Raw genomic sequence first — 25,927 nt, forward strand, 5'->3', positions numbered from 1 at the left:
TGGAAGTGTACATTAAACATTTGAAAATGTCTGATGTTAGATTTTGACATCGGAACAGAACATATATCGTTATATTGATACTTTCAAAAGACAAGAAAAGCAATTCCCGGGATTTTTATTTCAACAAAATGGAAGTGATGACTTTAAGAGAAATTATTTTATTTAAATAGTAATACTAAACATATCATATGCTCCTTTATTATAATGGTGGAAAAGAATAACTTAAATTTGTATAAAGTGATATCTAGTCTCACTTATTATGCAACCTATAAGTCGCTCACAGGTCATCATGTAACCCTGCTTCTATACACAAACACAATAAATTTCACTCAAATCACATAGACTGGGATATCATGCAACTTGTCTTCTTGTCTCACATATGCACATGATTGTTGCAACTATATGTAGAAGGAATCAATTTATCTGTAAGGCAAATTTCTTTTAGTATCAAGGAAACGTTTCACATTTAATTCTATTATTAACAATGTTATTGCAACTGATCGGCTGGAACTTACGTTTTAATTTGCATAAGGACAGTCTATTTGAAGATGTGTGTGATAAGGATGATTGCCGTTATAATTATTACTGATTTTTAATCACCTACATTGTATCAGTGTCTTCAAAAAATTTTACAAGAGAATGACTGGACACTCCATTAATAAGTTTATCATAAAACACCGAACTATAGATGGACTGGTTTGTTATGAGCAAACCGGTTTAACTTCGCCCAGTCAAGTGAAATAAATCGAGTAATAAATATCAGTTAGGCTGGTGAATAATGGGCCATTTGAGTAAATTTCTGACAAGTGGGGATGGATGGGAGGATTTTTGTTCTACATATCATAAAAAAACACTATGAAAAACTACCTATCAGATCTATAAATTAAGACCTATCAGATGTACAGTTTCTGTTCATAGTGCGTGGAAGGGCTTTCATGTGAAAAATTGACCTATCATAATTTTTTACTGCAAGCATTGTACCCATCAGAAATTTATATACAATACCAGATAATGAATTATACGAAACTAGATATAGGAAGATGTGGTGTGAGTGCCAATGAGACAACTCTCCATCCAAATAACAATTTAAAAATTAAACCATTATAGGTTAAAGTACGGCCTTCAACACGGAGCCTTGGCTCACACCGAACAACAAGCTATAAAGGGCCGTCTACATTCCAAACCATCCCTAAGATCTGAAATAGGTATTTTTTGTAATCCCTAAGATGTCATTATTTTCAATTATTTACTGCTGCAAGACCCTCAGCAGTTTTTGCGTATAAAAACCCAAATTTTCACCCCTAAGATGTATAAATGTTACACCACTCAGAAAGGACCATCTATCTCCCTTTAGTAGATATTAGCTGGAATGGCCTAATGCTGAACAGGCTTACAAATCATTCCGAACTGAACCAGGTATCATACTCTGAGGAGTCAACAAACTTAGAATGATATGAGAGTATACGTTTTATTCCGTCATTTACCTGCTTTGAAATCTAATTTTTACATTTTTAAATGTATCGTCACATTTGTTATTTAGATATGACAAAAAGTGTCAGGCTATCAAACAAAATACATTTCTAGTGCAATTTCATTTAAAAATATAATCTTTTTTTTTGTAATTTTAGCTAATTCAGTTGTCTTTAATATTAGGTATAAAAAGTATGAGTGTTCAGCTACAAGCAACACCTTCTGAAGGAATACTTGGACAAACTAGTTTACAGTTAAGATTTTCTTATACAACTGCAACCGGAGAACTTGTTACAGGTGTAAACATTCAGGCTAAAATGAATGGACAGTTTAAAACGCTAGCATTATTTTATACCCCGTTGGTTCAATCAAATGCAACTTTAACAACTGATGGCAATTATTTAACCGACAGAGTGACACTTATCAACCCAACAACTACAACAAGTTCAGATTCTGCTGTAATACTGTTTTCTGAGATTGCATGTAAAGATGAGAAGGAGTACATGTGTCAAGTAGCATATGCACGTTCAAGTAGAAGTGGAACTGAAAATTCTGGTGTTGCTCATATAAATGTTAGAGGTACATATGATTGTTATTGAGTTTGAGAGCATACTTAAATGGAGATACATTTATGTTATTTGTACAACGTTCGGTTGCCTTTTGCGCATTATTGCTATCATTATTTTTATTTTTTTATTTCCAAATAAATATCAGAGTATTAAACAACCATGTTTACAGTTTAATTATGTTTGATTTTTTATCTAATAAATGCACACGTAAAAAAAATGCAGTTTTTATCCAACGCAATCATAGGTTTGAACGTTCTCTCCAATTTAGACATGTTTATATATATAAACATACTTTAGCGCCTACAGAATGTTTTGAATATTTATATAACAGTTTATCCAGAAAAACCAGACAGTGTACCATCATATGTACCATCAGCTGGAATAGAAGAAGGCAATAATGTTGTTTTTACATGCACGGGTAATTTTGGCAAACCTGAAGCTAAATTCAGATGGGTGAGATACAGACGTAACTCAAATGGTGTTATTATACAGGAAACACCATAAGAATCAGATAAAACTACAGCATTTCAAATACCATGGCCATGGACCTGTATATTGCGTGGTACCAGTTCGCTGACATTGAAGATAGAACAGCTAGATAATAATGTGATAGTTAGATGTCAGATTGTTAATCAAGACGTACCAGAAAGAAGTTCATACAAACAGACAGACCCCGTTAATGTCTATTGTAAGTTTTTAGATCATATTGGGCAATAAAGGGAGTTTTTTCCACGGATATAAAGGTAAGACAAGACATTATTTTATGTCGAACGTTAAATAATGTCAAATAACGTTACAAGAAAAACTAAAACTTTAAAGTGAACGTTTTTTCACTGCTTAATTGTTTTCATGTATATTTATTCAAACTCTAAATTTTACTTGTCATTTTCGATTGTGTATACTCATTTATAAAATCAATAGTTTAGGGTTTCTTAAAGCATATATAACTGGTTTAGTTATCTAGTCAATCAAGAAGATCAATTATATAGAAAAGCTAGATTACAAAAACTGGAAACCAATACATCGCGTATGCTCAAAAATCAATAAGGTACAACATCAAAGGGTTCAGCAAGAATCAATTTATCGAAGAAAAAAATAATATCAAAATAAGGCCGAGGAGATGTGTTATGATTGCCAGACAACTATCCTCCTAAAGTCAAATAAAGTGATTGTATGCAATTTGATGGCAGCCGCAGGGATTTCAACTATGAAAAAAGCCATACCGATATAGACAGCACTAAAAATAGAAAGCACGTAAAATAAGATTTGAACGTAAAATAAAATAAGCAGAACACGTTGATGGAGTCAGTTGTCTAGACTTTAGTCAAATTAAAACGTTAAATAAAAAACGGCGATATTTTTGCACGACAATAATTAACCCTTTAATAATCATCAAATGTGTCGATGAAGTTTATTCGTATATTTTACGGACGCCATCACGAGTTGGTTGACCGTTATGGAATTAATGTCTCATATATGATATTAGGTATTTTCCTTACGTCGCTTCTACTATAATTCCCTTCCCGTTTCAAAAATATGACAGACTATTTACTGTGTTTATGATAACAAGAGCAATCCATCGACGAGTGTCATATATGTAGCAGGATCTGCTTACCCTTCCGGGTCACCTGCGATCACTCCTTATTTTCTGATGTGGTTCGTGTTTCTTATTCTTTAGTTTTCTATGTTGTGTATTGTGTTCTAATATTTGTCAGTTGTATTTTGTCTATTTTAGTCATGGCGTTGTACATTTATCTTTTATCTATGAGTTTGACTGTTCCTCAGGGATCTTTTCTGACTCTTCGATTAAATTCTGAATGGTTCAACTGAAAAGTGCAAGTCAAATTTGTATTATTGTTCGCCAGTCTCGAAAGGGGGGGGGGGGGGGTAAATCCATCAATTTTTTTGGCATCTATACCACAAAACCTAATGATGATTTTAAACAATTATAGTTGATAACAGATAAACTAAAACTCATTATAGTATGGGTACGTATGTTCCCTTACATTTTGTACAAGTCGATTTAAAAATAGTGCTGATTTTCACTTATTGCTGAGAAAACAAAATCTTCTTCAAATTTACACAAATTAACTTTTGCTTGTGTTTAATTGATTTACGTTTATGAAACAGGGCATATCAATATGTAGGAAAGATTTATTTTTTAAATATCTAGGGAAGTATAGGATTATCATTGATTTATTATTCGAAGATAAACGGTTTTGATAAGTTTTTAATCAGAGAGTTTTAAAAATGCACATATGTCATGAAGCTATTTTTGACATTGTCAGATATGTACAAGTTACAGAGTTTTTCTTTGAATAGATAGCGTGAGAAATGTACAAGTAACAAAATCGTCCACCAATCCCTTTTTCCCTGAAGGAGCAGGACCCATAACTTTGAAATGTACATCAGATGGAAATCCTGCTGTAACAGATTATACTTGGTACAAAGAATCCAAATATTATGTGCCAATAGGAACTGGTCCTACATATGTCATCAATAATGTTGTAGTCACTGAAACAGATACCTACATATGTGTGGCTCAAAACAATTTTAATGGACAGACATTCAACATGAATAACTCTATACACATACAAATAGGTGAGTAAACATGCACACAAACATATTAATGATATTGTGGTTAAATATTAAGCATTAAAAAATAGTGGTTTCGTCAAACTGCAAGGTATCTGTCTTGTATTACAATTTCAGTTTCTGGTGTATTCAAATCATCGAGGGAAATAAAATTGTGCATTTTTTTCTGAATTTATAATATGAACATGAAAAAATAGTTCTATGTAGCATTTTTTTTTTCTTTTTCTTTTCGAAGATCAGCTGTTTTGAATGTAAGCTTATGGAGCGGTCAATTACAAGACTGCAACCTGCTGTATATCCAATGAAATTTTCCAAAAAAAAGTGTTTATTCTGTTTTTTTTATTTTTTTAATCTTTTTTTTCATAAGGTCAAAATTAATATTTTGACAAAGTGTATAAAAAATTTAACCAGACAAATTTATTTTATGCATGGTACCAAATTTTAAGTACCATATATTGTACCCCATGTGTGAAAAACCTCCATTCCTGAACAATGCAAGTGCGAAGGTAAAAACCATAATAACATATTAAAAACCACATAAATTTAGCAAATCGTTTTACAACCGCTAATGAAAAGTTATAATATTCACTTACGTAGTACGTTTCCATATCCTTTGTGTTAATTGTTTGTCAATATCACCAATTGGTAAGCTTAAGCGGCAACACACTTGATCGTTAATTAGTTGATGATCAACATTCAACAATACATGCAATAATATATGGCGATTAAAAGTTACAAATAATACTAGTAGTATACTGCTGTTCAAAAATCATAATTCAATCGATAGAATACAAATCTGGGTTACAAACTAAAACCGAGGGAAGCAACGAAATAACAGAACCACTAAAGTGCAACAATAAAAAAAAAGCAACGCAACACACAGAAACGAACTGTAAGACAACTCTACCATTTAACTTCGTCATCAATGGAGAAATACGTTTATCTAGGACTTAGTTTAATCATGAAAGTATTATATTGACAGTCAATATAAGACTTCCATGGTTTAATAGATATGCATGCATAAGTACAATAATTTTGATAACGTTTTAGTATACACATGAATATAAATATGAAACCTACAAATTCATAAAAGTGGATATGAAAAATGATAACCCAAAATTAAAAATGACACTTATATATTACTAGCTTTCAATATGTATGCTTTATGGCGATAGTAAATCAAGGAAAAAAATTTGAACGCTCGAAGTTTCATTTAAATTGAGGTACTGTGGCATTTTTTGTTTATTTTCGACTAACGAGGGGAAGAGCCTCGATGACCTAGTGGTCTAAGTAGTCCACGTATGTATTGCTAGCATGAGAACACAGCGTTTGTGATATATATTATTAATGTACCACTTATTGCACTACTCATTTATCATATTGTGATAGTATTATTCTTGTTGATAATCAAATAATGTCTGTCTTATTAAGCTGCGACATTATTTCATACATGAATATAATATTCTTATCAGATTTAGCCACTACAGCTCACTATACGTTAATGCCAATAACAAATATGGAAAGTACTAGTACCATTTATAAAACATCCAGCATGTACATCGAAAAAGGTAAGAATAGGATTAATTGTTTATGATGGATTCAATCAAATCGTCACTTTATTCGCCTACTGACTGACTTGGGAGTTGACTTGGCATATGACGATTGTATGTGTATAAATGTCAAGTCAAATGATTCGTTTGCAATGTAAGCAAAGTAAGACGAAGTATGTTGCCTATAATTTGTATTATCTGCAATCAATGTACTATCCGTCAAAAGAATCAAATTTTAAATAATTGTCTGTATAGAAGAAAATATAATTAGTTATCAAATGTGCGTGGCTTATGATTCGATACAACAGACTCGTGTTTCCCCTACATTAATGACGGTATCACACATTGGTCTATAGACCAACGTGCACCAGACTTACAGAGAAAATTGAGTAAGTCCGTATATGTTAGCTGAACGCAATCGTTAGACGCACGTTGTATAAGTATGATGTAATTGGAAATGCAAAAGGTATACACTTGGCAAACGATTTAATTCACGGAATTTTTATGCAGTTTACCAATTTTCATCTAGTTCTAACGTTTGTCAAGCGTTCGGCTGTTCGCTTAACTATCGTAATACATATATTACAAGCGCCTTGAAAAAGCCTCAGATAAGTTTGAGACACGTGTGCGACAAGTTGTATACGCCTCAATACCGTTCTATTTTTACTTGGACATTTACTTGGATGTATGCGGGGAATAGAAAAAGAGAAATGAGGAATATGTCAAAGAGACAAGAACCCGACTTAGATCTATGGGTATTCAATGAACTGAACAAATATAGCATCTGGAGGTTGGCCTCAGCTATATACAAATAAGTATCAGTTCAGTGTAACACTTAATAGTAACATGTCCCAGACACGCCAAAAAGCACGGATAATCGTCCTAGGTACGACCGGAACGCGTCTCAGATACTTCCAAACAACGTTTTTTCTTTCGTAGCGTGGATTTCATCTACGTTTGACAAACGCCAACATACGTTAATTGAACGGCCTAAACATACTTTAAGCTCGTTGTGTATACGATACAGATATGATTGACTAGCGTATTGGTATCGTACATCGTTTTGACCATGCCCGCCGTACGTTCGTTTCATACGCTGATATGTGACGCCTGTATTAGATACATCAGTGACGCTCAGATCAAAATTGTTTTAGAGCAAAGGAAGTACCAGTTGATCAATCAAAATCACATATTATTCATGATTTGTTTTTAATTTGAATTGTAGGTTTTCATGTCAGAGGGAAAAATGATACTATGTCTTCATGATCGGTTTTAGAATTATGTATGGTGTATCTCTAAACAAAACTAAATTATTATATTTTCAAAACAATTTGTAGAAAAGTCGACAGTGGGAAATTCAATATTGATTGCTGTGATGGTACTACTCACTGTTTTTCCACTTGCAGAAATTACTGGTTTATACATATTACATAAAAAAGGTATACTATTATTTTTTATCAAAATGAGGGATTCAATTTACAGACGTAAAAAAAACAAACAAACATCAATTTAACTTATAAAACGTTACACACAATACAAATTATTGAGCAAAACGAACTTATCATAACTGGAAATAAACTTTGATGCATTATGTTCGAATCGAATGGTTTTTCTCTTATGGGAAAACGTGGTATAATTGCCAAATGAGACAACTCATCCAAATAACAATTTTTGAAACTATATAGGTAAAAGTACGGCCTTCAACATGATTTGTATCTTTTTGAAATCAAAATATATACATGTATCTATATGCATACAGGGTTGTTTCCTTCTCGTTTTTTGGTAAATATCTAGATTTTTGTTTGTCTGGTTTGGTGTATTGAACTCGCATGTCCAAGGTCGATTTCGAGACAAATGGGTAAGGATTAAGATCACTTCTTCCTGCATGGTACATTACGAAATGGTAAAAGATCAATTATATAATAAGAAAAATAACAGATGGTAGAAAAAAAACATAGCATTGTGTACGTTTTGCAAGAAAATAGTTATCAAAGATACCAGGCTTATAAGTTGATACGCCAGACTCGCGTTTCATCTATATAAGACTAATCAGCATGATCAGTGACGCTCAGATTAAAATAGGAAAAAAACAAAACGAGTATAAAATTGAAGAGCATTCAAAGAAATAATAACTTATGATTTTGTTGCATTTATTTTTTTTGCAAATAGATATTTTGTGGTATATCTCGCTACCGTTAGATGTTTACAAAATACAATAAACATACATTAGAATAAATTTGGTGCATCCTAGAATTTGTCCATATTTGTACATTTGTTTTTCTAATAATTTTTAAAAACTTTTTTAACGGAAATCTTTGCTTGCACTGCATGCAAAAGTCATATATCTATTCTGTAGCGAATGATCAATTACAAGGGAAAGGTTGTGGGTTTGCTATAGAATGCCCATATATTCAGTATTTGGTACATATGTCTTAATTAGTAATTAAAAGTACTAGGATTATAATTATGTACGCCACAGAAGCTTTTCGTCTACATAAGACTCATCAGTTACGCTCAAATCGACATATGTATAAACCCAAATAAGTACAAAGTTGAAGAGCATTGAGGATCCAAAATTCCAAAAAGTTGTGCCAAATACGGTCACGGTAATCTATGCCTGGAATAAGTAAATCCTTAGTTTTTTTAAAACAGGAAATTTATAAAAATGACCACATTATCGATATTCATTTCAACACCGAAATATAAGGTCTTGTATATTCTAAGGTTTTGAAAAAGTAAAATAACAAAAATACCGAACTCCGTGGAAAGTTGAGGACGGAAAGTTCTTTGTAATAAAGCAAAATCAAAAGCTCAAACACATCATACGGATGAATATATAGCAACTGTCAACATTGAACCGACATACATTGTTAAAAGAATAATGCACTTTAGGTTTATTAGGACGAAAAATAGGCTTCATTATCACTGACTTAGTATATATGTGTTTAGGGGCCAGCCGAAAGACGGTTTCATTGAAGACTTGTTTGTGACCTTCTGTTGTTGTCTGCTCTATGGTCGGGTTGTTGTCTCTTTGATACATTCCCCATTTCAATTCTCGAATTTATTATTTGGAAATGCTATACACTGTATACATATAACAAAAAAAATCTTTATATTTTGTTTATTTGATGACAAGCTATCAATACTGTTTTTAATGCAGGGATTTTACAATTCAAGATCGGAAAAAAAATCTAGAAACGTAAGTATACATCTGCAGAAGCTTGCAATAGATATAAGGAGATGTGGTATGCATGGCAATAAGACAGCTATCTATCAAAGGCACAATTTGCAAACTAAACCCTAAGTACATTTTTATTTGTAGTATACATTCGATTGAATCAGCAAAACAATCTAAAAAAATGAACTAGACCGTTAATTTTCCCGTTTGGATGGTTTTGCACTGGTCATTTTTGGGCCCTTTGTAGCTTGTAGCTTGTTTTTCGGTGCGAGCAAGAGCTCCATGTTGAAGGAGTTACATTGACTTATAATGGCTTAAATATCTATTTATATAATTTTAATAAAAACAAGAAATGTGTGGTGACACTAAAAACTCAATATGTCGAGGCACTCGAGTCAAAACAAGGTCAAATCGAATACAAATACGAAGAGGATTGACAACTGTAAATTGCAAACGTTATTCCACACAGCTAAGTCAAAATAAGCTTCAGAGATGTAAAAACCATTATTTTCAGAACTATCAATATTATTTTACATTCTAATATGATGTGCTTCCTTCGCTTAAGGAATAAACCCATGCTCTAAATCCAATATTTGTTTGTTGCACATGCGTATATATATATTGACTACTGCAGAATAATGAATGTTATCAAATTGGCTCACTATCGCTCTGGCAAAAATAGTAACGAATATAATGCCTATCCATGTTCAAAATACAATAGAGTACAGCTCGCATCAATTATTTCTTAATTAAACTTACAGAACATGAATATATCTATGATATTCCATGACAAATCAAAGGTGCTGCCTATTGCGCTTGTAATGGAAACCTTTCTTATAAAATGTATGATCAACTGCTCGTTTAGATGTCATTTTAAAACTTGGTTCAGTTTGTCGGTTTATTCAACAAGAGGTATAATGATACAAAACAGTAATTAAAGATCAAACAGGGCAAGAATGACAGAGAAAAAACATGAATCCGAACAGAAGCCTTACGTTGGCTTGCAAGTGTTCACATATTTGAATTAAGTGGATAATTTCGTTTACGAGCGTAGGATGTCGTACATATAGTTACTGCCATCATACTGGCGGACCTTTACTCTCATGTCGACAGTTATTCAGTTGACAAGCCCACCACAACACATTATAATAATTGTTATAAATAAGGTATATAACAATTGATTGATAGTAATTAAGGTATTTCCTTTTTTCTATAAAGAAAGACCTTACTGTATTTCTTCTGATTATTATTATTATTCTTTCCGCCAAACTTTAACGAAATTTCCCCAAAAAAGTACGCGACATGTTGAAATGATATTAGGTATCTAGTATCGGTTGACCAAAAGCTATCTTGTGGTGAGGGCACGACCCTGTAACATTTCCTTTATAGGGGTTATCTCCCCTAACACCGAAAACCATGTTATCATTCTAACTCCATAACCATAATAGGTAGAAAAAAAACAAAGAGTGGAATTTGTTCAGGAACAGACCCTGGTGCTTCGTTACATTTGGATCGATTCAACGACTCATTGGTAGGGTTATGCCCCTTTGAAAATAAAAAAATGTCGGTTGGCCACTAAAACTCAGAAACTGTAAGTTGTAGCCACCTAGGATCATCAATTCACATGAACATAAAAATTGACTTAAGGTCAAAGGTCAAGGTCATGACCTAGATTTTGACCTTAGCTTGTTATCGGACTAACTGAATAACCGTAAAAGATGGCTGATAAAATGTAACGAAGAAAATGTGTGTCTTGTCGAGATCTACATTTGTCATGTCGGGTTAAAAATCATATGACCAATTTTTAAGGAACTAGGGCACCAAAACTGTTTTGGGGGTCCGAAATGATGATTGTTTGCTTATAATTCAAAAGTGGTTAGAGATAGAAAGATACTTTGAATTGCAAAAATTATCAGCATAATAAGATCTACAAAGTTAGGTCAAGGTCAGAGGTAAAGTCCCTAGCAACGACATAAAACACCTTAGCAACCATATATTTTCGAACTTAGAAGGCTATGAATAATATAAATATGATTTTTTTTATACTGGAAATGACATTTTTTCCCCTAGCAACGACATATAAGTCCTTAGCAATCACTTTTTTAAACTTTAAATACTATGAATAGTACATATGACATTTTTAATACTGGTAGTAATATTTTATCCTTAGGAACGATTTTTGTCCTTAGCAACCACTTGTTATGAACATAAAAGTCCTTAGAAACCATAATATTTTAACTAAGAAGGCAATTAATAAAAGAAAAAAAAGGAAAGACCATTTAATTGTTCATGAAGAATTGACTTTTTAATTGACATATATATTTGTAAGTATTATGTTTTAGGGTGTATGCTGACGTCGATAATGATAGTTCAGAGTTACACGTTTACAGTACCATGGACATCGCTGGAGATACCGGAAACAGTATTAGTTGATATAATGAAATTCATTAACGATTTTACCTACCATCGATTTAGACAACAATCTGTGTAACGCAAATTGCTATTTGATGCCTTTATTTGAAAGGAGATTTAATACTTTTTAAAGCTGTCATCATTTAAAATAATATCACAAAAGCGTACAGGAAACTCCTTTAAGTAAGTATATGGTAGAAACACACATACGTACTAAAAACTAGCTTGACGTAATTAAATACATTAAAATTGTGAATATTGATGACACCGTAAGGGCCGATTTTGGCCTCAATTTTCAAGTTCATCTGACGAAATATTTTAGACACTTTTTAAACACTTAAGTGTCTATTTCAATTGATTTAATTAGTTTTTGTGAAAGATTTAAACTGATTAAGTCATTGAAAACGCTCCGATTCAAGCTTTTATATGAAAAATCTATCAAATTTGCCAAAAATCGTCACTATTCAGATGTTTTTTTTCTCAAAAATGAAAGTGGCCACATCCATGTTCATCCTCGACCTTTATATATATTATGTATAATCATCAAATACAACTTGCATTTCAATATTATGAATGAACACGAATGCGGCCACTTTTATTTTTGACAGAAACCGTCTAAAATTTAACTAAAATGCTACTTTTATGAAGATTTCAGTAATTTAGCATGACTTTATGATGCTAGTACCCGATATATGTGCATTTTATTGTCAAAAACAGCCCATATTTATGTAGCAGAATCATTCTACCTTCTAATAAATAGCTTCATGATTACATTATAACAATTTGGTAAAACTGCTATATTTTGGGGCCAAAAAGGGGTCTTACTGAACCTACTCCATTGACAAATTGTAACGGTTAAAAGCTCACATGTTTGCCGAATCCGAGTCCGCATGTCCCATTCATGAATGTCTGATCCAAGTATACATCAAAATTTAAAACACGTAGTTTGTTACAAAAAGTATAACTATTGATACATTGCTACAAATCTATATGGCTTCTCTCCACCAATGTTTGCCCTCAAAATATAACAAATAGCAAATGCATAATTATAATAAATCTCAATAGAGTTAAAGTTTTATGTTCTGAGTCTATATGTTTCTGCCATGAGTTACTGAATTTCTACGGACATTTATAAAAGAGATTTATTAACTTGCTAAATTGCTTAGAAGAACTTGTAAATATCAGATGGAGTTGGACGAAAGAACGGATGTCAGTTATAAACTCCTTAGAGTGTGCAACAACAAAATACACAAATTTAAGAAATTTATAGGTTTCTTGAAATAAGCAGAGACCAGGAGTTATTTTAGATGTATAGAAATCCTGTTTGTCTAGAATTGACACTCACTGACACAATTTTTTAAACGCATTCCTTCAGCCTTTTCTCGGGCCGGCGAGGTACATACAATATGTCTGTCTTGTCGGCTGTTACATATATATAAATGTATTCCTACTGCCTTTTCACGTGTCTGTCCCTCTCTTCGGCATTTGCATAATATCATAGCTGACGATACATGCTATTACACAACATTTTTCAAATATGCATTATATGTATAAAGAAGAAGATGTGGTAGGATTGCCATTGAGACAAATCTCCATTAGAGACCAAATGGCCCAGAAATTAAAAACTACGCCCTACAACAATGAGCAAAGCCAATACGGCATAGTATTCTTTCAAAATCTACTCCTCTATGATTATTACAAAGAACTACAAACATTATTACTTCATATCCAATAGGACTACTAATTTTCTAATATTTCACAAGTATCTTTCTTCTTTTACTGAGTTTAACTGTCTAGTTACATTTAACGTTTTAATATGTAGTTTGTTTTCTCTTATATTTGAGTGTGAATTCACATTTCTTTCTATAAGACGTGTCACGGTATTTTTCTATCCCAAATTTATGTATTTGGTGTTGATGTTATATTTGTTATTCTCATTGGATTTTGTCTAATGCTTAGTGCGTTTCTGTGTGTGGTTCGTTTTAATGTTTTGTTGTTGTTCTCCTCTTATATTTAATGCGTTTCCCTCAGTTTTAGTTTGTAACCCCAATTTTGTTTCTTGTCCATTGATTTACGAGTTTTAAACAGCGGTATACTACTGTTGCCTTTATTAAATCGTCATATGAACTATTATCAGAAGATGCTTGCCTTGCCTTTAGATCTTTTTAACTGATGTATATGTTTGTACAAAAAATATTTACCTTGAAATAGTTTGTATTTTCCATTATGTCTATGGAATTGCATGACAACTTCTATAATGTATTTGACTTCTTATAGGGTTTCGAAAACACATTCAAATTTTTATTAACAAAATTATTATATTGTCTTAAATCTGTGAAAGGTGGATAGTATTTAGGCTGATAATAAAGCAGAAATACCTTATTCCATTTTAACCGGCTTTTTTTTCTTTAAATGATATTGTTGCTTTTAAGGAAGGCTAATTTTCGTGTTTTTTTTCATCGCTCTATATGTTAAAACATGATTCTTATAAAAACACTAAAAAAATCGTTTTTAATACTGTTCCAAAATTGATATATTCATCAAAATATGTGTAAAGTCTTCCTTAGTCTATAAGAATTTAAGAAAAACCCTTACAATTTATCAAAGGAGAAGGCGCGTTTGTTTGTACTATATTCTTGAAACGATATGCAGTTATCATTTTAGCCGTATTTTAACATCGCAATATAAGTGGAAGGTTTTGCTAGCCATTAAGGTGGTTATCAACACCTTGTCTTAAATTAATTTGACTCGTTTTAATTTCGTAAGTATCGACAAAACATTTCCTTTGACACTTTGACTAGAATATAAAAATTTCAAAAAATTTGAACCAAACACATTATCGGAAAAAATTGTTTGGATAAATAGCAGTTGGCCTAAGACCAATCTTTATCATTAAAAAGCTTAATATTACCCTGTAGTGTTCAGTACCACTTTAACATGTTTAAATCATGTTCAAATACTCATTTGTTTTCTTAAATATTCTGCATCAAGTCAGGAATAGAGCAATCGTGATGTTCAGTCTGTTTCTATGTTAGTTTATGTTTGCTTTTGTTGCTGTTCGAGATTGTTCTTTTTAGTTGTTTTGTTTCCCCTTTTTTTCGTTTATTATCTGGATTCGGGTTTAATTGATCGAATAATGACTATCAAACACGGGTATTCCACTGTTGTCTTTATATTTTGTACCTTTTGTATCGATCTAATCAATTTAGCATTTTCAACTGATTCTAGTTTGTTATTATGTTGTACTGTAACACTACTGTCCCAGTAACGGAGAAAATATGCGCCTTCACACATTTTTAACCTTTACATCATATGTGAGCGTATCCGAAGTCAGGAGTATGTAGTTCAGTAGTTGTCGTTACGCTTCTGTCTGTCATATGTATTTCTAGTGAAATGTTTTGTAATAACTTGTTTCGTCAGATTTCTAAATTGAAGTGTTTAATATTTTTCATGTCAGAGCCTTTTATAACCGAATATACGGTACTGATTTTCTCATTGTTAACGGTTGCACTGCTGATTATAACTGATTATGTAATATTCATTTGAAAGTTTTGGCGTATTTGACTCATTTGTAATCATACCACATTTCCCTATGTTCATAGTATTATTAATTTAGATAATAAATACAAATAGCTCTGAAGAACATATACAAAATTGAACTGTCGTAATCAAGTCTTGAATGTAGGTCCGGGTCATTTGTCTTATATTAGTGTGGACCTTCGACAATAAACTTTATACACACACTTCAAAAAATATGTTCTGTTTAATCTGAAGTTGCTTAGATGTTGACCTTGTCGAAAAAAGGAAAAATCACAAAAATAATGAACTCTGAGAAAAAATCAAAACGGAAAGTCCCTACTCAAATGGCAAAATCAAAAGCTAAAATACATCACAAAAATGGATAACAAATGTCCTATTTGTGACTTAGTAAAGCATGAACCGTTGTTTGTAATTGCAAGTGCGCCTTAAAACAGACACATTTACTAAAAAAATATATATTCTTCACTATCAAGCAACATCAAATTATTTTATTCCATTGGTCAAGAGCACTTTGCTTTATTCTAATCTCGAGAATACATACTTAATTTCATGAGGTGAAATTAACAACGATTATGCAATTCGATGTTGGCGGGTTTTTTTTCGTGGTCTTGTTATCTAGAAAAACGTTACAACTATGAAATACATTTTTATAAATTTTACAGTCATTAGATATTAAGTATCCTTAAACATAATCAAATATTTCCCATTCATTTTTGTCTATATAAGAATAATGAATTAAATACAAAGATAATTAACACAACCAGTTACGTATTCGAATACCTGTCAGGTCGATCTTCATGGTACAGATTTGGTAAGGAATTATCATTTGAAAAAGCCATGAAAAGATAAATACATCAGTTTTATCTATTATCAAACATTGGTTGTTCAGTTACAAGTATCTAATCAGCGGAAGATCATAGAAGATTGGGTTTGGAATTGTATGTATTATGCTTATTGTTGAAGGCCCACACCAAAATTAGGTAAGTGATCTTAACCTTCATTTAAGATTTGCATTGAAAAAATATTAATAGGCGATATATTTGACTGTCGGTTTTGATTTCTTTATTTTGTTAACTAATGTTGAATAATTTGACCATAATATTTCTTGCGAAGTAATTAACACAATGATATAACAAGCATCGAGCACTTCCGTTACTAACGGTGATCAATTATTTCATCATGTTCATATGTTTTCGATGCAGTTCTATGAACAAGTTTGAATAGCATAATTAATAATTATTGATCGTGAATATTGATTAGTTAGACGCGCATGCATTTCTAAATGATCTGAAAGCGTTCGAAAATAAAATGTAATAAAGTTAAAGTTTATCAATAAAATTGAACTTTGTTATTTGCCTCCATTTTTATCTATAAAGGTAAATATTGCAGTGCGATATTTTACATCCTGGATAATGCGATGAGTGTCAAAAATATACATGTTGTGATTGTCCTTTGTACACTCATAGGTGAGTTAATATTGGAACTTAAATATGTATTATTTAATCAAATACATTGTATATAAAACTCTTACGTTGGACTTGTGACTTAAACTTTAAGCTAAAATTAAATCTTTAGTCGCCTATTTGAACTCATTTGAAGCTTGTTTTTTAGTGTGAGTCATTATAAAGGTAAAGAGAAGAAGACATTTTGAAATATATTTGATTTATTGACCAATTGAACCCACAATCGTACCTTCTCCTTTCAGTTTTTAAAACTTATCGGATATATAATGAAATTTGGGACGGTATATAAATTTACGATGACATGTACACTGGTATTAAAGAGATAATAGTAACTGCAATTACGATTAACCCAATATGGTGACGGCAGATATAGGTAAAATATTTACAGTCAATTTACTTAAATGTAGCATGTTTTTGTCACTAGTTACTCAGCTGCAAGGTTTTTCTATACCATTACATCATATTTGAATCGTAACGGTGCACTGGAATTGTCTAAGCGCTTTGAAAATTGCCGTTGAAAAATTCGGGATGATAATCGTAACTCGGATAAAAAGATAATCGTAATTATGGTATTAAAAAATGCGAAGATAATCGTAATTGGATAGTGTTTTATTGATATTGACACTAAAAACGTATATCTGATAGCACATGATGAAATTATGGTGATGAATTAATCATGTTTCAACAACTTATGACATATCTTTTTGTAGATATTTTATTAATGGTTCTAATGAAAACAGCTACATACTATTAGTATTATATCATAAAATTGGAAGGGTGAACAAGCTTTAAGAAATTTGGATATGGGAAAAACTCGAACTATGTTAAAATACAGAAAACTCCCAAGAACTATGAATGTCACAAAATATGGGAATGAGCGATGAGGCAATTTAAAGCTATTAAACCAAGAGTTCCAAATGGTGAAGTTGAAATCATCCCTTCGTAAATTTTACGGATGCCATCACGAGTTGGTTGACCGTTATGGAATAACCGTTTCACAAATGATATCGGATATGTTCCTTACGTCGTAACTACAATCCCCTTCCCTTTCATGAATTTGACCTACCGAATTAGACTATTTACCGGATTTGAAATCACATAAGCAACACGACGGGTGCCGCATGTGGAGCAGGATCTGCTTACCCTTCCGGAGCACCTGAGATCACCCCTAGCTTTTGGTGGGGTTCGTGTTGTTTATTCTTTAGTTTTCTATGTTGTGTCATGTGTACTATTGTTTTTCTGTTTGTCTTTTTCATTTTTAGCCATGGCGTTGTCAGTTTGTTTTAGATTTACGAGTTTGACTGTCCCTTTGGTGTCTTTCGTCCCTCTTTTATAGGAAGTTATGATATATGGCAATAACTGTCAGGGGAAACGCATGTGTCACCCTACATCAGATTTGTGATTAATAAGATTGAGAATGGAAATGGGGAATGTATCACAGAGACAACAACCTGACCATACAAAAAACAACAACAGAAGGTCACCAATAGGTCTTCAATGTCGCGAGAAATTCCCGCACCCGGAGGCGTCCTTCAGCTGGCCCTAAGACTGTTAAAGAACATTGATTTATCCTGAGTAAAAACATAGTAAATATAATAATTATTGTTTTAAATCATTTAATGCAGGTGGCTATGTGTGCTATTTCTTCCCCCGGGAAGCGACTGCTGGTTCAATTCTAGTCCATACCCGTTATGCCATAATGAAGTAGGAAAGACGTTTAGTATTCTCTAGAGACAGTTTGACGAGAAATTAAGAACAACAATTTTGCACTTTTGGGATATGGGATATTGCTATCCCCCCTCCATTTTCTCCCAACCTACGTCTTTCCTACTTCATTATGGCATAACGGGTATTTTTATTTACAAACAGGTCTACAATAGAGGTATTCAAAATAACTCCAGAAATAAAAATTTTGACAAGTTGATTTTTAATTTTTTTAGGTCTGAAATTCACACTTTTATTGAAAATTGCCCTTCAAACAGACAACAATTTGTATTACCTTTTTTTGATTTTTGATTTTCCTTTTTGAATTTTCCTCGGAGTTCGGTATTTTTGTGTTTTTACTTTTTAATGTATACATGTTGAAGGTCGTACCTTAACCTATAATGGTTTACTTTTTTGAAATTGTTATTTGGATGGAAAGTTGCCTCATTAGTACTCACACCGTTAGTTCGACCTTCAACATGTATACATTAAAAGGTAATACATATTGTTGTCTGTTTTAAGGGCAATTTTCAATAAAAGTGTGAATTTCAGACCTAAAAAAATTAAAAATCAACTTGTCAAAATTTTTATTTCTAGAGTTATTTTGAATACCTCTATTGTAGACCTGTTTTTAAATAAAAATACTCTTTAAAATGATATCATTTTCATAATGTATGTACTGTTTCGCAGGGGACATTTGTCCACTACGAAACTGCTTTTAAACGCACATCTTATTGCATTTTAATGTCTCCTATAGACATTCTAGTTTGTTTTACTTTATAAACTAGAAAGATCTCACTTTTTTCTGTATGTGAGAACCATTTTTTATCGACAAGTATTATACAGTACTTCACATATAAACGTACAACTTATGTTACGCAGTGGACATTTTCCTGAGTGTCGAGTGGACAAAACCGTTTGGATCGTAGTGGACAAAAAGTTGACATCAACCCTATACTATGTTGATAACATACTGAAAATTACATTAAACTAACCCTTGCTTTTTGTTTTGCACGAATAGAATTGAAAAAAATTAAAATCTCCAATACTTGTTTCGTAGGTGACCGTTTTGTAATGGACATATTTACATGTTTTTTCCCCACAATCTCCATATTGCAATAGTAACAAGAAAGATTATATTCATCAAAACACGTATTAAGCTGTACACTGATTTGTTTCATAATTTTAGAACCAGATACTGAAGGAGATTTGAACCGTTTCGAAGTGGACATTAACAAAAATACGGTATCACTCTGGTCTATTTGATGTGCTCTTGTTTGTCATCAATTAAAGTGCCGTTATTAAACATCATTTCTTTCGTAAGACCCTTATGTTTATATATCTTGCAAACATTAAGCATGGATGTTGAAGAGGGCGTCTAGGGAAATGCCAGGAATCCATAGCTTATTAGTCCCTCTAAAAATATTATGTTTCTTTGCTTAAAAATGTTAAATCTAATTCCATGTAATGACTGCACAAAAAATTACTTGTAAAGATCAAAACCATTAATCTAATTCCATGTAATGACGGCACAAAAAATTACTTGTAAAGATCCAAAACATTTTTTTTTTAAAGTGGCTGGGACAAGAAATCACGGTTTTGTAAAAAAAAAAAACGCGAATAAATCGAGAGATATATAAGTACATTTGCCTTAAATATTAACCTGTAAGTTTCTTCATTTTTTTTAATTTTCCGTTGATGTCATCAATTAACTGTACATTTGCATTTTAATACACACAATACCATTAAAATGCTGAAAGACACATTTAATTTTCAGTTACCATTATCCGATAAAGAAATTACGATTATCAAACAAGAGAAATTCCATAGAGTAACGATTATCATCCCGAATTTTTCAACGGCAGTTTTCAAAGCGCTTAGACAATTCCTGTGCACCGTTACTATTCAAATATGATGTAATGGTATAGAAAAACCTTGCAGCTGAGTAACTAGTGACAAAAACATGCTACATTTAAGTAAATTGACTGTAAAGATTTTACCTATACCTGCCGTCGCCATATTGGGATAATCGTAATTGCAGTTACTATTATCTCTGTAATACCAGTGATGTAGTTATCATACCAATTGCATTAATTTCACAATTTATATGTTGTGTATAGTTAATTAAAACAAACAGTTTAACCCCGCCATATTCTGTATATGCTTGTCCAAAGTCAAAAACACATTATTTCGGGCTTGTCTGGTGTTACAATACATCAAATTTGTTTTCTTTCATTGTTTTTTAAATAAATCAGAAACGTTATATTGATTTTCTCGTTTGAATTGGTTTACATTTGACATTTCTAGACCTGTCAAGTATGCAACGCGGAATGCGTTTTGCTCATTGTTGAAGATCGTATGGTGATATTTAGCTGCACACTTTCTGTGTCGTTGAGTCTGTGATTGATATTTGTGTCTGTGGCATTCATATCAAATCTTCTTATTCTTATATTTTTTGTAGGTACAGAAACTATAAATGTTCAGATGCAGGCAACACCTTCAGATGGAATTCTTGGACAGACTTATTTACAGTTGAGATGTTCGTATTCTACAGTGACAGGAGAATTTGTTACGGGTTTAAATTTTCAGGCGAAAATAAATGGACAGTTTAAAAATATAGCCATATTTAACACTCCTGTTGTTCCACTAAATGCAACCCTAACACCTGATGGCAATTATTTAACAGACAGAGTGACACTTACCAACCCAACATCATCTTTGACAACTTCTGCTATAATGCAGTTTTCTCAGATAGCCTGTGAAGATGAGAAGGAGTACATGTGTCAAGTAGCATATGTAAGCTCATCAGGTCGAATAAATACTGCATATTCTGGTGTTGCTTATATAAATGTTAAAGGTAAGTAGCTACCCAGCTAACAATGTTACGTCATAATTACGTCGTGACAACGTCATGTTTTCGTTGCATTGACGTCAGGTTATTACGTTGTATTTACGTAAAAGTGTATGGTTTTCTTGACGTTGTCACAACGTCGTACATCAACGTTGTGGTGACGTAAAATTACGTTACTACAACGTTATTCCTGACATTACAAGGACGTCATGTGTTTCCTGGGTACCAATCTATCATCAAATTCTGCCAATTTACACAATTGTTTGCATTGATTCGATTGATTTAATTTTGAAATATGGTTTCAAGTTATCAAATAACGTCAAATAAAAGAGGGACGAAAGATACCAAAGGGACAATCAAACTCTTAAATCGAAAATAAACTTACAACGCCATGGCTAAAATTGAAAAATACAAACAGACAAACAATAGTACACATGACACAACATAGAAAACTAAAGAATAAACAATACGAACCCCACCAAAAACTAGGGGTGATATCAGGTGCTCCAAGGGTAAGCAGATCCTGTTCCACATGTTGTACCCGTCTTTTGCTTATGTGATAACAAATCCGGTAAATAATCTTAATTTGGTAGGTCACATTCATGAAAGGGAAGGGGACTATAGTTACGACGAAAGGAACATATCCGATATCATTTGTGAAACGGCTATTCCATAAGGGTCAACCAGCTTGTGTTGCAGAGGGTTTTAGTGGCGAGGCGAATGTTGAAAAGTCGCTAAGATAACGAGTTTAAATTACAAAAATATTTTATTGAAGTTTAATGTCTTAAATTGTTTATCGATTATTCGGCCTCAGAAAAATGTTTGTCGCAAATGTCAAAATAAGAAATAATTCCTTCATGTCATGCTCTATGCTCATTTTAACATGGGTAGGTATTATATTTGTCGACATTTTACACTGAGCGTTAGCGAGGTGTAAAATGTGGTCAAATATAATGCCTATCCATGTTAAAATGAGCATAGAGCATGACATGAAGGAATTATTTCGATTCTAACATATTTATAGGTCGAAGCGTACAAAAATACCGACGGACTGTTTGGCTGTTCCCGTTTCCTCCCCGAGGAGTTTGTATATTACATTTCATATTTAAAAACTACGACCAGGGTAAATATATGTTGTTTGATAAAAATATATAATAAAAGTTTATGCTTGCTGCTTAAATGTAAATATTTAAAAGGATAACGATGGTAATAACGTTTATATAAAAAGTCCGTGCGCATGTGTCGATCATATTTTTTGTGCTCATTAGAACACGGCTTTGTGAACAAAGTGTAATAAGGACGTCATATTAGAATGTCTTAAACTGTTTATCGATTATTCGGCCTCAGAAAAATGTTTGTCGCAAATGTAAAATGTAGTACAAATAACGTAAACAACAACCGTTATTGACGTTATCCAACTTGCAACGATTATCTATGCACTAATTCAGTCACTGGTATTAAAGAGATAATCGTAACTGAAATTACGATTATCCCAATATGGCGACGGCAAATATAGGTAAAATCTTTACAGTCATTTTTCACAATTGTAGCATGTTTTTTGTGAATAGTTACTCAGCTGCAAGGTTTTTCTTTTTCATTACATCATATTTGAATCGTACCGGTTCACTTGAATTGTCTGAGCACTTTGAAAATTGCCGTTAAAAAAATCTGGATGATAATCGTTACTTGGAAAAAAGATAATCGTAATTATGGTATTAAAATCAAAAAATAATCGTAACTGGATAGTGTTTTATTGATATCGAGACTTAAAACGTATATCAAATAGCACATGATAAAATTATGGTGATGAATTAATCACGTTTCAACATCTTATGACATTTTTTTGTGCATATATTATTAATAGTTCTAATGAATACAGTAACATACTATTATGCCTCGTTCATACGGACATTTAATTCGAATTGAATTCGAATCGAATGCGAATCGAATTCGCTAATCGCGTTCACACACTCTTCTTTTTTAATTCGAATTGATTCGAATTGGCTAATTCGAATTACCCAATTCGAATTAGAAATACGTTTTTGTTAATACGAATTAAAAGTTAACGTCGTTTGGACAGTCAAGCGAATATGACGCGCATTGTAATTCGAATTAGAATTGACGTTAGGACGTAAAACGTTTCGAATGCGAATTAAACTTATTCGAATTAGTTAATGCGAATCGAATTCGAATTACGTGTGAACGCAGCATTATATCATAAAATTGAAAGGGTGAACAAGCTTCAAGAAATTTGGAAATGGGAAAAACACGAACTATGTTAAAATACAGAAAAGAACTAGGAATGTCACAAAATATGGGAATGAGCGAAGAGGCAATTGTAACGGAAGTTAAGATATATGGCAATAATTGTCGGGCAAAACGCATGTGTCACCCTACATCATATTGTGACTGTTAAAAAACATTAATTTATCCTGAATAAAAGCATAGTAAATGTAGTAAATATTGTTTTGAATCATTTATTGCAGGTGGCTATATGTGCTATTTCTCCCCCGGGAAGCCACTGCTGATTAAATTCTAGCCCATACCCTATTATGCCATAATGAACTAGGAAAACGTTTAGTATTCGCCAGAGACAGTTTGACGTGAAATCAGGAACTACAGTTTTGCACTTTTGAGATATGGGATATTGCTAATCCCTCTCCATTTTCTCCCCAAAAAAAACCTTCAACGCGTACTGAAAAGACATATGGATATGGATAGTAAACTGCAAATTGCCAGAAAACAAAGAAATAGTGATGGTAACGTTAAATACGTTAATATAGTTATGCAAATATACAGGAAATAATAAAAAATAAATTAAAAACATTGATTTACAAAATTTTAATTTGCTAACTCTGTGTCAGTAAACAAATAACATAATTAACGCCTTCTAAAAATGATTGTTGAACGAATTTGTGATACACACATTTACTCCTGATCCTTATACACTATAAGGACATTTTTCGGTAGTCCTATATGTAAAGCAAAATGCATCTAACAGTGGTAAAAGATATCACCGAAAAGTCATCGTTTTTTACCAAGCATTATATTTGCACGTGCAGTATTGGGGTGTTTTAATGGTACATGAGTAAAATAGGGACCAAAGATACCAAAGGGACAGTTTAACTCGTAATTCTAAAACAAACTGACAACGCCATGGCAAAAAATGAAAAAGACAAACAGAAAAACAATAGTACACATGACACAACATAGAAAACTAAAGAATAAACAACACGAACCCCACCAAAAACTAGGGGTGATCTCAGGTGCTCCGGAAGGGTAAGCAGATCCTGCTCGACATGCAGCACCCGTCGTGTTGCTTATGTGATTACAAATCCAGTAAAAGGTCTAATTCGGTAGGTCAAATTCATGAAAGGGAAGGGGATTGTAGTTACGACGTAAGGAACATATCCGATATCATTTGTGAAACGGTTATTCCATAACGGTCAACCAACTCGTGATGGCATCCGTAAAATTTACGAAGGGATGATTTCAACTTCACCATTTGGAACTCTTGGTTTAATAGCTTCCTTGTGAGCAGTAACCCTCTATCAAGAAAATCATGATAGGAAATGCAAGCACGGGAATATCGTATCAATTGGGAGATATATACCCCGTATGCAGGTGCTGCTGGAATGTTGCTACTTAGAAATGGAAAGTTCACAATTGGATAGCTGAAATCATCTCTTTTGTCGTAAAGTTTTGTCTTCAACCGACCCTCATTGTCAATTTCTAGATGTAAGTCAAGATATGAAGCCGACTTACTTCAATCAACCCGATTAACGTTTTCAAGTTAATTCGTATGAAGATAAATATTTGGCTAAATATCTGTTATTTATCAATATTTAAAGTTCGGATAACCAACAGTGTTGTGGGTTCTAGTTATAGGTCCACATTAGGCGATTAAGCGATTAAGCGAAGGGCATTTGCGGTCATAATCAAGCTGATTTCTTGTTCATTTTAGAATTTATCAAATCCTTGTGAATTTTGGTTTTTGGTTTTGGTGTTTGATATTGTTTTTTATTCGCTATGTTGAATTTAACCGAGCAAGTGAGTATCATTGTATAGTTTGTTTGTTTTTCAGGTGTGTTTGATTTCTTTTGTATTCAAGTAAATGGACAATTTTACTGTCTCGTTAAAACTGGTTCCGTTTGATGCCACTAGCAAAGGCGCGTTGTAGTTGGTGTTTACATTTATATTATTTGCAATTCTGGTTTTGATGAAATATTGATTATATCAACAGAATCTGCACGTAAAAATTAATCAACCGAAATTAGGTTTTACAGGTCGCGTAATAAAAGCTGCATAAGTGTGCGGAATTAAAATCAGTTGCACATTCTTCTGCTGAAAAGGAAGCACCAGATAAAAAGTAGTATTTATCAAATTATTTGTTGTCTGAAAATTCTAGTAGTGCCCATTCTCTAAATACATCAAAGTGGGTTTTTTTTTGGCAAATACCATCGCATTCAAATTAAAGTTGACAACGTTAATTACCAATTAATCTAATTAAAGTCATGAAACCTCAAATTAAAAATAAAATATGTTTTTTTTATAACTAAATGAAAGTTCTCATTATACAACTTAAAATGTATGTA

At 32.5% G+C, this 25,927-nt stretch overlaps 1 protein-coding gene across 1 annotated transcript in view; it reads left to right on the forward strand.

Annotated features, from left to right (window-relative positions):
• The first annotated feature begins 1,664 nt into the window (after positions 1-1,664).
• Positions 1,665-25,927, forward strand: part of LOC134699060 (uncharacterized) — a 36,770-nt gene continuing 12,507 nt past the window's right edge. The window contains exons 1-5 of the mRNA XM_063560744.1: positions 1,665-2,049; positions 2,563-2,727; positions 4,362-4,640; positions 6,107-6,202; positions 20,943-21,338. Coding sequence (XP_063416814.1) covers positions 1,665-2,049; positions 2,563-2,727; positions 4,362-4,640; positions 6,107-6,202; positions 20,943-21,338 — 1,321 coding nt within the window. The remainder of the gene's footprint in view (positions 2,050-2,562; positions 2,728-4,361; positions 4,641-6,106; positions 6,203-20,942; positions 21,339-25,927) is intronic.

Source organism: Mytilus trossulus, unplaced genomic scaffold, assembly GCF_036588685.1.
Source record: "Mytilus trossulus isolate FHL-02 unplaced genomic scaffold, PNRI_Mtr1.1.1.hap1 h1tg000024l__unscaffolded, whole genome shotgun sequence".
NCBI lineage: Eukaryota > Metazoa > Mollusca > Bivalvia > Mytilida > Mytilidae > Mytilus > Mytilus trossulus.